At 48.7% G+C, this 11,773-nt stretch overlaps 4 protein-coding genes across 4 annotated transcripts; 3 read left to right on the plus strand and 1 right to left on the minus strand.

Annotated features, from left to right (window-relative positions):
- Positions 1 to 866: 866 nt before the first annotated feature.
- Positions 867 to 2,577, plus strand: B0J16DRAFT_368511 (uncharacterized protein). Its single transcript, XM_046130226.1, has 2 exons — positions 867 to 1,882; positions 1,931 to 2,577. Exons 1-2 carry the CDS (start codon positions 1,158 to 1,160, stop codon positions 2,322 to 2,324), a joined length of 1,119 nt encoding a protein of 372 aa, XP_045986150.1. The 5' UTR covers positions 867 to 1,157; the 3' UTR covers positions 2,325 to 2,577.
- A 57-nt stretch (positions 2,578 to 2,634) lies between these two features.
- Positions 2,635 to 4,765, plus strand: B0J16DRAFT_56405 (uncharacterized protein). The gene is made up of 5 exons (XM_046134069.1): positions 2,635 to 2,686; positions 2,747 to 3,549; positions 3,599 to 3,907; positions 3,955 to 4,437; positions 4,492 to 4,765. Exons 2-5 carry the CDS (start codon positions 2,894 to 2,896, stop codon positions 4,748 to 4,750), a joined length of 1,707 nt encoding a protein of 568 aa, XP_045986151.1. The 5' UTR covers positions 2,635 to 2,686; positions 2,747 to 2,893; the 3' UTR covers positions 4,751 to 4,765.
- A 1,623-nt stretch (positions 4,766 to 6,388) lies between these two features.
- Positions 6,389 to 8,644, plus strand: B0J16DRAFT_353662 (uncharacterized protein; the record flags this gene model as incomplete). The annotated part of the gene is made up of 4 exons (XM_046129326.1): positions 6,389 to 6,466; positions 6,576 to 7,031; positions 7,086 to 8,130; positions 8,190 to 8,644. 4 exons carry the CDS (start codon positions 6,389 to 6,391, stop codon positions 8,642 to 8,644), a joined length of 2,034 nt encoding a protein of 677 aa, XP_045986152.1.
- Positions 8,645 to 9,269: 625 nt separating this feature from the next.
- On the minus strand, positions 9,270 to 10,772 carry B0J16DRAFT_332623 (uncharacterized protein). Its single transcript, XM_046126732.1, has 2 exons — positions 10,365 to 10,772; positions 9,270 to 10,313 (listed from the first exon to the last, which is right to left on the minus strand). Exons 1-2 carry the CDS (start codon positions 10,531 to 10,533, stop codon positions 9,490 to 9,492), a joined length of 993 nt encoding a protein of 330 aa, XP_045986153.1. The 5' UTR covers positions 10,534 to 10,772; the 3' UTR covers positions 9,270 to 9,489.
- Between the last annotated feature and the right edge of the window lie 1,001 nt (positions 10,773 to 11,773).

Genomic DNA, 11,773 nt, shown 5'->3' on the forward strand with positions numbered 1-11,773 from the left:
GTATTGTATTGACCTAGAAGAACGAGACTCGAGCCAATAGTTCATGTAAGTCAAACAGGTGCAAACGGCCACACAATGACTAGGAAAACCGTATAGCTAGCTGCATGTATCTCGGCAAACATGTTCTTCCTTTGCAATCTTATCAGAAAAACAGACATCCTTCGCTTTAGTCTAATAGCTACAGAGTCAACAGATTAAAAGAACCATCAAAACCTGAGGCTGGTGGAGCTCAACCACTAGTAAAGGAGATCCGGCTTCGTCGGAAAATAACCCCTGGCATCCGCCAAAACGTTTTGATCGGAGCATACGGGATTCTGAAATTCCGATGTTTTTGGTCTATCCGGAGCTCCCGTTGGTCAGTGGCTGATTTGTCGGCATCCATAATAAGCCCATTGATCGACTGATCGATGGAAAATGCTTGGCCCCAGGTCATTTATTACCCAAGAGGGAAACAACATCAGCGACGCTGACATTACTTTGAATGTTGAAATCGATACCTGGCTGATACGAATATTACGATTACGATTCGGCTGAAGTCAGATATCAAAAACACCAAGACCTTTGTACATCTTATGTGATTGCTGCAACTTACACTTAGTAGGTTGTTGACTACAAATCTCGATCGCCCCATAGCATTGACAACATCCCCTATAAAATTAAACTCTATGTAACTGTCCTTAACAGCTGATATTCTTCTCTTCTGCTTCAACCACGAATGGTAATTGTCCACCGTAATTAAATAAACATTGTCGTCTTATTGTAGCTTCCGCTTAATAACAAGGACTCAGTACTTGTCTTCCGTTATTGTGGCCTGTTCTATGGTCATTGTAGCGCCACTCTGTTGCTAACACACGGCCACGGATGGGGATCCTCATTAAAAAAATCCCCTGGATGGACCCCTGTGCGGCGACTTTAACTCGCCGCTCGCGCCGCCCTTTTGTTCCCTTGCTCTGACTAGTCTTTGATATTAAACCTTCAACCCTTTTCATTAGGTTTCAATTTCTGGTTTCTTAATCCTACACTCTCCTTCAGTTCGCATCCTTCCTCCGCTTCTCCCGGTCGTCGACAAAGACCACCTCGCCTTGTGTGTTCGCTTCACCTCTGGTCCTCCAGTCACACCTCCCGACCCTAAAGTTCCGACCGCTGCTTGAGCAAGAATGCCTGGACGTACACTTCCAACCTTCACCCGCGCCGAGGTCGAAGAGCACAACTCGGGGGACTCCTGCTATGTCACTATCGGTAACAAGGTCTACGATATCACCGACTTCGTTGAGGATCACCCCGGCGGTCCCGAATACGTTCTCGAATATGCCGGCCGCGATATCGAAAAGATCTTGAAGGATTCTGATTCTCATACACACTCTGACTCTGCCTACGAGATCCTCGATGAAAGCCTGGTCGGATTCCTCGTATCCGAGAAGTCCGTGAATGGACACGCCAATGGAACTGCCAATGGGACCGCCAACGGCAATGTCAAAGTCCATCCTCGAACCGGAATGTCTTGTGAGGAGGATTTGAGCAAAGAAACAGACTACAACATGGACTACAAGAAGAACAAGTTTCTCGACTTGAACAAGCCTCTTTTCCCGCAACTCTGGTTCGGTGGCTTCACCAAGGAATTCTATCTTGACCAGGTTCATCGTCCTCGCCATTACAAGGGCGGCCAGTCTGCACCTCTCTTTGGAAACTTCCTCGAACCTCTCTCCAAGACCGCTTGGTATGTGGTTCCTACGATCTGGCTACCTTGCATCGCCTACGGCACCTACATCGCTTCTCAAGGTTTCGACAACCAGCTACATACTCTTGGTTACTGGGTGTTTGGTGTTTTCTTCTGGACGATCATCGAATACGTTCTCCACCGCTTCTTGTTCCACCTTGACTAGTAAGTTCCCCTAATGATTCTACCGAACTCATATACTAATTCCGCCAGTTACCTGCCTGATAACCGAGTAGGAATAACTCTGCATTTCATTCTTCACGGTATCCACCATTATCTTCCCATGGATAGATATCGTCTCGTTATGCCACCTACTCTCTTTGCTGCACTGGCTGCTCCTTTCTGGAAGATTGCCCATGCCATCCTCTTCCACAACTGGTATGCTGCAGTGGCTGCCTACTGTGGGGGTGTCTTCGGGTACGTCTGTTACGACCTCACACACTACTTCCTTCATCACCAGGACCTACCTCTCTGGTACAAGGAGCTCAAGAAGTACCACCTTGCTCATCACTTTCTCGATTACGAGCTTGGTTTTGGAGTTACAAGCAAGTTCTGGGACACCATTTTCGGCACTGAGCTCGTCTACAAAACCAAGAAGACAAATTAAGTTCGCTATAATGTATGTACGCAATTTCTGCCGTGCGTGCACGTAATGAAACCAAGTCGGCACATTGTATATATGTCATGCCATCAAGTGCTTGGCGCACACTGGGTTGTACGGAGCAGTCATGATTTAATGGATGGTAATGAGCACGGTGGGCCCTCGGCATTAACGGTATCGAATCATCATAAATAGTTTTAATAGTTGGGACTGGTACGCCCAATGTTCTTCTTGGACAGAGTCGCTTTAATAATAAATCTTCTTTTAAATCTTATCTTAGTATTGTCTACCTTCGTTAGTACTCAGCGTATCCGTTCACTGACAAACGTGGTGGCTGCGGTGCTCGCCACGTGTCAAGTCACGTGCAGGTAAGACGCTTTTGACATAGTACGTTCAGCCAAAAGCTCGACCCTTACGGACTTTTCAAGGCATCTCCCTTCCAACGACCCTTTTCATCAAACGAAGGCGAATATCAAAGTACACACCCGGAATCCGTATTCAGATACCTGAAAATATTGGATTACGTACGAGTCCTAATTTTACACACCCATCGATAAACTTAATCCGCAGACATCATGGCTACCTTGGACGTGGAAGCACTCCTCGACGCCACCGCGAAAGATACAGCCGAACAGAAGATCAAGAGCCCTATAGAGGATAAAACTAGGGACGAACCTGAACGAAGAGACCGGGAACGCGATCGTGGTCGTGATCGGGACGGAAGTCGACATCGCGACCGCGATCATGGCCGACGCCGTAGAGACAGCCCAACCCGAAGCCGCAGAGGCACCCCCGACGTAGGAACACCACGAAGCGATGCTGGGAGCCACAAGAGTAGGAGAAGAAGCCGCAGCCGCGACAGTGACCGCCGTCATTCACGCCGAAACAGAGATGGTGATTATTACCGAGGTGGACGACGCTCTCGTTCACGTTCTCGCTCCCCTTACCGCCATTACCGCCCTCGTGATGACCGAGAGCCTCGTGAGCGACGAGATCGCGGAGAGCGACGAAACCGTGACTATGGACGCGGTAGGGATGACGAACGTCGGGAAAATAAGCGCGAAGACGGCAAGCCGCAGCTTACCGAAGACGAAAGAGATCGCCGTACTGTGTTTGTCCAACAACTGGCTGCCCGTCTCCGCACTCGCGAGCTCAAAGAATTCTTCGAAAAGGTTGGACCCGTTAATGAGGCCCAGATCGTCAAAGACCGTATCAGTCAAAGATCCAAGGGGTAAGATTTATCGCATTCTTTACTAAGGAGGGTTACTAACAAATGGCAGAGTTGGTTATGTCGAATTCACAAACGAGGAATCCGTTACCCAGGCGCTTCAACTTACTGGACAAAAACTCCTAGGTATCCCGGTCATCGTACAAGTGACAGAAGCCGAGAAGAACCGACAGGCTCGAAACCCTGAAGCTTCAGGGCCCCATCCCAATTCTATTCCATTCCACCGTCTTTATGTTGGCAACATTCATTTCAACGTTACCGAGCAAGACTTGCAGGCTGTCTTCGAGCCTTTCGGTGAGCTTGAGTTTGTTCAGCTCCAAAAAGATGAGAACGGCCGCAGCCGTGGCTATGGCTTCGTCCAGTGAGTTCACCCATTCCAAATCATGTATCAACTGCTAACTTGACAAGATTCCGTGATGCTGGTCAGGCACGAGAGGCACTGGAGAAGATGAACGGCTTTGATCTAGCTGGACGTCCTATTCGTGTTGGACTCGGAAACGATAAGTTCACCCCTGAGAGTACTGCCAACATGTTGCAGAGATTTTCCGGACAGAATCAACAAAACCAGAACTTCCAGGGCTCTGCGTTCTCTGGTTCTGGCGGACGTGGCCCTCAGAACTCTACTTTCGACCGAGCTGGTGGTCGAGATAACGAGAAGACAGGAGGTGCTAGTGCTCTTGATGATACCGACGTCGCTGGTGTCAACTTTAACAACTATAGTCGCGATGCATTGATGAGGAAGCTTGCCAGAACCGACGACTCTGCTACCACCAACGGCAACGACGAACGACAACAAGTCCTCAAACCCAAGACGGAGGCGAAGCCATTACCTGTTAATGTCAACATGGCTAGTCGCTGTGTTGTGTTGCACAACATGTTCGACCCCGAAGAGTATGTCACCCCAGTTATTCCGTTCATGAGGGAAACAGAACTAACAATACACAGGGAGGAAGGCACCGACTGGGTCAAGGAACTTGAGGACGATGTTCGTCAAGAAGCCGAGAGCAAGTATGGACACGTTGTTCACATCTCGGTTGATCCAAACTCAAAGGGTGATATCTATCTCAAATTTGACAAAGTCCAGGGCGGCGAGAATGCCATCAAGGGCCTTAACGGCCGATACTTCGGCGGACGAATGATCGACGCGTCACCTGTTGTAGATGCCGTCTACAGCAGTTTGTTCTCTCGTACCAGGGCAATTTAAAGCTAATTTGTGGCTTGTCAACAACGCTCTCTAGGACTCTTGCAGGTTAGCAGAGTCCATATGAACTGGCTGAAGAGCATCACTAAGAGTTTGGCCATGAACAGACTTGAAGTCTCCGCTTCTTCCGGAAACCTTCCGCTGTCGCTCTTATACACGTTTCCGCAGCGCGATGTATTCGCTACCACCGCCCAACTTTCACGACTCATATTATATGCATCAAGGTTCCTCATTTCAGCATCGCGTCTCTTTTTAACCATCACGGTGTCGCAGGTTTATCGCCCTTTATTCCGACTTGCCTTGTCTGGAAGCTCGATGCGCACGCGCCCCTATTCGGATCTTTAATCGATCTCCAGGTTCAGCACTCGTTCAGTCGAAGGACCAATACTGATGTCTTGTACCCTAGGATGGCTCTTCCCCTTATTCAAAGGGGCAGCACCCCCAGACTTGCGCCTCTTTTTGTTATATGATTAGTTTCTTCCAAAATATAGAATGTATTGAGAGTAATTATCGCTTTTTGTGACTATGTTTGAGGATCTAAAGGTAGGAGGTGTCACGAAGCTTGATTCGTTACCTTACTGATTATGTTCAGGTATGTCAAGCGATAAGTAGATGTCAGTCTCGACCCTGATGTTGAGCGTACCTTTGGGTCATTGACCCTAGAGGTAGACCTTGTGGACGTCTGAACTCTACCCACGTGCTTCGCCTCTCCAGACTCCGGAGATCGTGTATCATACGAGGGGATATCTCGTCGTTCAATTGAATAAATCATATTATAAAAATATTTTACCACTCTTGTCGTCACTTGTCCTTAAAAGCAAAGAGTTTTATTTGCTTGTTATCTTATCCATCCTCGTACACTTACTTTGGTTCATCTACCGATTGTCATTCCGTCGCTCGCACCATATTTGATCGAATCTTACTTAGCCACGCCTTAATTATTGTTGTCTATTCAAACAATTGTTTTTGCTATCGCCTCTCTATTCTTTGGTAATACATAGGTACCTGTTAGAGTTGGGCTGAGGGAAACTCTGTGCGAGTGCCAGTGTCATTGGTTTGCCAGTGCTAGGCAGCTGGCTGACTGGAACCCGCCTTTGATTTCCAGCACGCAAATCGAAGAGGAGAATGAATGTGTTTCCAGATTCTCGCCGCTCATTTTTCGGCCTCTTCTCGTCTTTGCTGCGACGTTAAAACTCTCTCCATGCACATGAGAAAGGGGTCATTGCTAGATGCTACACGAACGCACTCTGATACCTTTCATCCCTAGCGTTTGGTGCATCTTTTTCTATCTTTTCCTGCGCATTTGGCAAGCAAGGGAAGATTCGATCTGACTCGGCGCGAACACGGGAGGAGAATCACATAAAGAGTTTTGTCTCGGTATCGTTTAAAGCTTTTGTTTATTCACTCCTCGCTTCACCTCACCTGAACACTCCACTCTCTTTCATCGACCTCCCCTAATTCTTTCTACTGCCCTCTCTCGATTGAACTGAGATCGCTATCATCACCCTTGAGAAGTTTTCTTTGTCTAGAATGACATTCGATTGCAACGCATCTTCTACTGGTAGCTATTTCTCACAGAATCAACCGGCATCGAAGTGGTCGTTCAGCAGTGGAAGTCGTGATACCAAACCTTCCAACACGATGTTGAGCATCAACTTCTCGACTCCCCTCGCGGGAGCTGCTCGATCAGAGAGAATCAAGCAGATGACCAACAACCACGTGAGTTATCAATTCTCTTGTCGTTGTTTACTCCGCGTCACTCTCTCGTCGTCCGTTGAGCGGCTGCGCATATCTTGAATCAACAACTGACCAGTCTCCTCTTTCGTAGCCTGCTTTTGAAAAGTCGCGCCAGTCTCAAGAGATCCTTGTCAAGATCCAAACCTCTCTGCGACGCATGCCTGGTGTCTCTTCCAAGGAGTCCAGTGAGATCATCGCCCAGCTTCAAGAGGTCGGGCAGATCGTCAGCACCGAGACGAGCCAGCTTGTCGACGCGCTCATGAACCTGACTCTAGATCAAGAGGATACAGACAAGGCGATCGCGCGTATGAGTATCGAGGCCAACCTTGCCAAGGCAGAGGCTGACGATCAGACTCACAACTTGAGCAACCTTCGCGTCGAGCTGTCAAATGAGAAGGAAAAGCGACAGGAGGCCGAAGCCGAAGTCGCCAAGGTTATGGAAGAGCTTCAGAAGCTCTCTCGTGAGATCAAGTCGCTCAAAGAGAGGAGTAACGACGGTAATTCTGATGATTCCAAGTCATCTCCTGATCGCGACGCTATGGTCAAGGTAAGCTACTCGTTCCAACATCTACTGGAAGCAAGAACCTGACTCATTCGCTAGCAGTTAGGAGATACGATCAAGCATCTCGAGGAACAGGTCAACTCCCGTCGATCCCTCTGGGTCATGAAGAACCCGAGCTCTGACTCTGTGGCTCGTGCTATTGAGAGCATCGCCGAGTCATGCTCTGATAAAGACGCAGTCCAGAAGACCATCATGTCACTGCGCCCTGATGGCAACGGGGACACCAACTCACGCGACACCAAGTCCTCTGGGCCCAGCGAGGTCGCTGTCCAGTCCCATCGTCCTCTTTCTGCTTCGCGCTTTGGTTCTCATATCGTGCCTGGTCCTTCTCGCCCGACCTCAACTGCACCAAGCGAGCGCCGATTTGGCCAGTGGGCGCCTCCTACTCCTTCGCAGACACAGTCTCTATTTGGAACCCCATCATCAAATGGCACTGGGCCTCAGTCTTTGTATGGACGTAATGCTCCCCGCCGTGCATTCGGCAACGGTAATTATCGTCCCAACGCACCTGAGTTCTACCCCCAGTCTTACGGGCATCCCGACAAGAGTCTCATCTCTCCCAACAAAGGAGGATATGGCCAGCCGCGCCAGTATTACCCCCCTACTCCCTCGGGCGGACGCAACAAGTACAGCCGCTTCCGGGATCCTGTCACTATATCTGCCCCTGACTACACTGCCCCGCCAGGTGTGCTGACTACTCGCCCTCCTTTTCCTGGGCCTCCCATTTACATCACCGATATGACCATCACTGCTTGGCACGATCAGTTCACCGACCTCTACGAGTCTATTCGCGCTTTCGTCCGCAATCACGCTGAAAAAGCCACCTTCATTAACCCTACTGATCTCTCCGATACTCGTCTGTGGCCTGTGCTCGTAGCAACATATCACCCTCTTTCTGAGCACGAGGCCGTCTCCTATCTCGACTTCCATCTCAAGGAAGCAAGCTCCAAATCCTGCTTGGTTACTCGCGTCGTTATCGACTACGTTGTGAACCGTGTTTGGGTTCCGCGCGCTTGGATGGGTGCAGAGACTGAAGCCACTCACGGCCTCGTCGAAGTCGAGAAGGATCTTGAGCGAACTCAAGGTATGTTTTCCACTACTGTGTTTATCAGTACCTACTTTGGATACTAATAGGTCCTCTAGGCCAGCCAGCTGCTCGTCGTCAGCACATTCTCGACCGCCAGGCAAGCATCATTGATTCCATCATGAAGTTGGACGGATTCCAAGAGTTCAGCAAGGTTCGCTGCCAGGAGATCTCGGATGTGATTCTCAACATGATCGAGCCACTACTCAACCCTGATGGCGATCCCGAGACCATCTACAAGGAGTTGGAAAGCGTCGCTTCCGCCACTTGGGCCCTATCCAGTCGGATCCTCAGCAGCCGACTAACTTTTGATTTCCGCTTTCCCGAGATCGGTAGCCGATACTCTTCCCAGTCTATGATGCCAATCTGGCCCGACTTCGACCCCCAGGACCTGCAAGCTGAGCACTGGCGTGTTGCTCTTGTTACCACGCCTGTTGTGACTTGCCGCAACGACACTGGTTCGAACATCTCTGCACACTCGGTCTGCGTGGCTGATGTCGTCTGTATGCGATAAACAAATCGCTACGGTTGTTCTTTACTGTCCTTGATTCGTTGGAATAACGTAACTTGGGAGAAGAACCTCGACTTCTTCTGTGGGACAGTAAGACTCTGACGAGTATGGTACTGAACGAAATTGTGCCATTATGTCATTCTACTTTTGACTATGAATTCACTTTACAACAATACTGTTGCCGTCTGGGGAAGAGACCTCATCAGCACGGCTCAGACACAGTCGCCTAGACCAAACAGTCGACGGCAGGCGTTTTGGGTTTTGATCCTATGGGTGTTTGCTTTCTTTACATGTGCCAATTTTCTGCATGCACAACGACATTGGGTTTTCATTCATGCACGGATACAGACCATATGCAATCACATTTCCCTTCTGGAGATTGAATGGTGATTTATACCCCGCATACGGGTTTGTTTCTTTGCATTCTCTTTCTTTTCCATTATGGTGAACAACAGGAAAACAGTACACGGGGTTTTGGGGGTTGAGGAAGAAGTCAATCTTCGGGTGAAAACTACTAATGCCGGGGTTTACGACAAGTCGTGGGAAACATCCTGGGATACATGGAGCCTCGATCGATGGAAAGAGAGGCGGATACATTCCAGAGAGACGTCGAGATGAGTCATTATACGTAGTAATCGAGTTTTGATATATTAAACTAGTGGAGCCTGTGATTTGAATCTCGTGAGAGCGTGGCTCTATTAATATAGGTCGCCATCTATTCTGTCTAATTTCCAGAACTCCCCTGGTATCATATAAAGCAATAGACCACCCCAATAGTAATACAATAGAAGAAAGAACACCATGGCTCCGATATCTAGCATGAGCCACCCCGTTACAAATGGAAGGTTTTAGCGAGCACGACCTTGGGGAGAGCCATGAGTAGACCGACGATCGAGGCGTCGGACAACCGCACCAAGAACGACCTTGAGGATACCATCGGCCGTTAGAGTCTGGGTGTTGTTCGCAGTAGTGGAGTTCCAGGTAGCTGTATCAACCATATCACGAATTCCCTGCTCAGAAAGCTCGTCGTCCAGTTCGCGAAGAGCCTTTGTAGCACCGAGCTCGTTTCCAACCTGGAAGAATTGAATTCCAACCTGATGAGGAGGTGCCTCGATCTTATCGAGCTTCCTGGCGTGGTGTACGATGATACCCTCTGGGTCATCTGTGGGACATCCGTCGGTGATCACGATGATGTTGACCGGCTTGGTCGAGTCAATGTTCTCAGCTCGGCGGGCGATGTGCGAAACGTAGGGCTTGAGGATGCTGTGAAGACGAGCGCCGGTAGGTGTTGAACCGCAGGGGCGGACGGACTCGAACAAGCGAGAGACTTGCCTAGCGTCACGGATGTTGAAGTATCCTCCTGGTGCTTGTGTGCCTGATCCAGTAGCGGATGATCGGTGATTCAGGAAGTAAACATCGATACCGTCAGGATCGTGGGATGTGCAAATGGGTGCGATGGTGCTAAGTGCTTCCCGGACTTCTCGCCATGATCGACCAGCCATCGAACCGGAGTCGTCAATCACGAACACGGTATCAAAAGTTGAGAGGAAGGCATATTTGTCCTCTGCGCTTGTTATACTAGACATACTAGGTGCTGGGGATGCGGCTCGACGGGGAATGTCGAGATTAGAAGCTTTGGGGTATGATTCATAAGCAGGAGGTGCCTCGTTGGCTGCGGGAAGTGTTAGTTCTGAGGCAGCATTACACGAAGACTGTGACTTACGGATATCGAGGAAGGGGTTATTGCTAGCATAGCAAGTAGGTGTGGTATTTGAGTTACCCATGTTGATGCCGTTATATTGCGTCTTCAAGTCCCGCGTCGAATTCTTGCTGGTGAATTTATCCTTGATGCGGCTGAACATCTTTGGTGAAGAGGAAGTTGCGTGAGGCATTGGGAAGATGTTGCCTTTTATTCTTAATAAGAGTTTGGTGGAATACTGAGTTTCGGGGTGGTTCGGTGTATTAAGACAGTGACAAAGTCTAATAAAGCAAGAGCTGTTTGTGACTTCGTGTAAAGGCTCTTTGTTTGTTGGTGTTACTTTGATATACACTATATGTGATCACAGGTGCTATGGATCTTTATATTAAGTCTTTGTCTATTCCGAGGCGCACAAGGCATATCCAGTGTAGGAATTTGCCAGTAGTTGCAGAACACTACTATCACGTTGTTTTCAGTTGGCGGTGTTCCTTTTACGAGGCGCAGTGTTTAGGTTAGTACCTATGCTGGTATGGATGGATGCTCGGTGATTAATTGGTTGCACCAATGGATAGTTCGCACACAGTTCGCCCATTCTGCCCAAGGCATTCATGCCAGCGCCTCGAGCTTTAATTGCGTGCATTAATCCCGTCGCTAGTGGCGATCACAGCCCCTGCACCGCCCTGCCACAGCCATGTGGCCAATAACAAATCGCCATCTATTTGGTACCGTTCGCTTGGGACAGTCACTTCTTAGATCCTCCTGCATTATCTTGTCTGATCCTGCAATTTCGTTCCTTTTTCCTGGACTTGTTAGTTTCGGACAGGCAGCCCTTGCCAATGGGGATACACCCTCAAGCTGACATTTATTACCCCTGGATGCTGAAGATGATAGATCGCTGAACGGCGCTTACGGGGCAGGACAGAAATCACAAGGACAAACAGCACTGTCTTCTTGTCTGCTGTTTCTGTCAGGCGCAGTGCCTGCATATATCAATCTATACCTCGTGTGACTAGAGCCTCTCAATCAACCTTGTGCCAGCCTTATGCCAACCCTAAAATCCAGGCATTGCGATAAGTGTATTGACCAGAAACAACCACATGTCTTTGTTTTTACCACTTCAGGGTTTTTGTCGAGAATTGTTACTGTTTGCATACATAGTGCAGCTGTTTCAATAGTTTGCGCGATTGCGAGACGCAGGCTGACAAAAGTGCAATCTTCTCAAATTCGCTCACTATGGGAGTATTATCAGAAGAAGTATATAAAGCCCCTCTCTCAGCCTTACCATTTAACAAAATTGGAATGATTAGAGCCTCATTTACCATTTGGGATTTTATATACACAAGTTCGAAATGTCAAGGTCTCTGAGTTATCAGTCATAGACTTCGACCTCTTCGAATTCTTTTCCTACTTATAATATTACAAGACCACATCGC

This window comes from Fusarium flagelliforme, assembly GCF_020744385.1.
Source record: "Fusarium flagelliforme strain FIESC 12 MPI-CAGE-AA-0113 chromosome Unknown B0J16scaffold_2, whole genome shotgun sequence".
Taxonomy (NCBI): Eukaryota; Fungi; Ascomycota; class Sordariomycetes; order Hypocreales; family Nectriaceae; genus Fusarium; species Fusarium flagelliforme.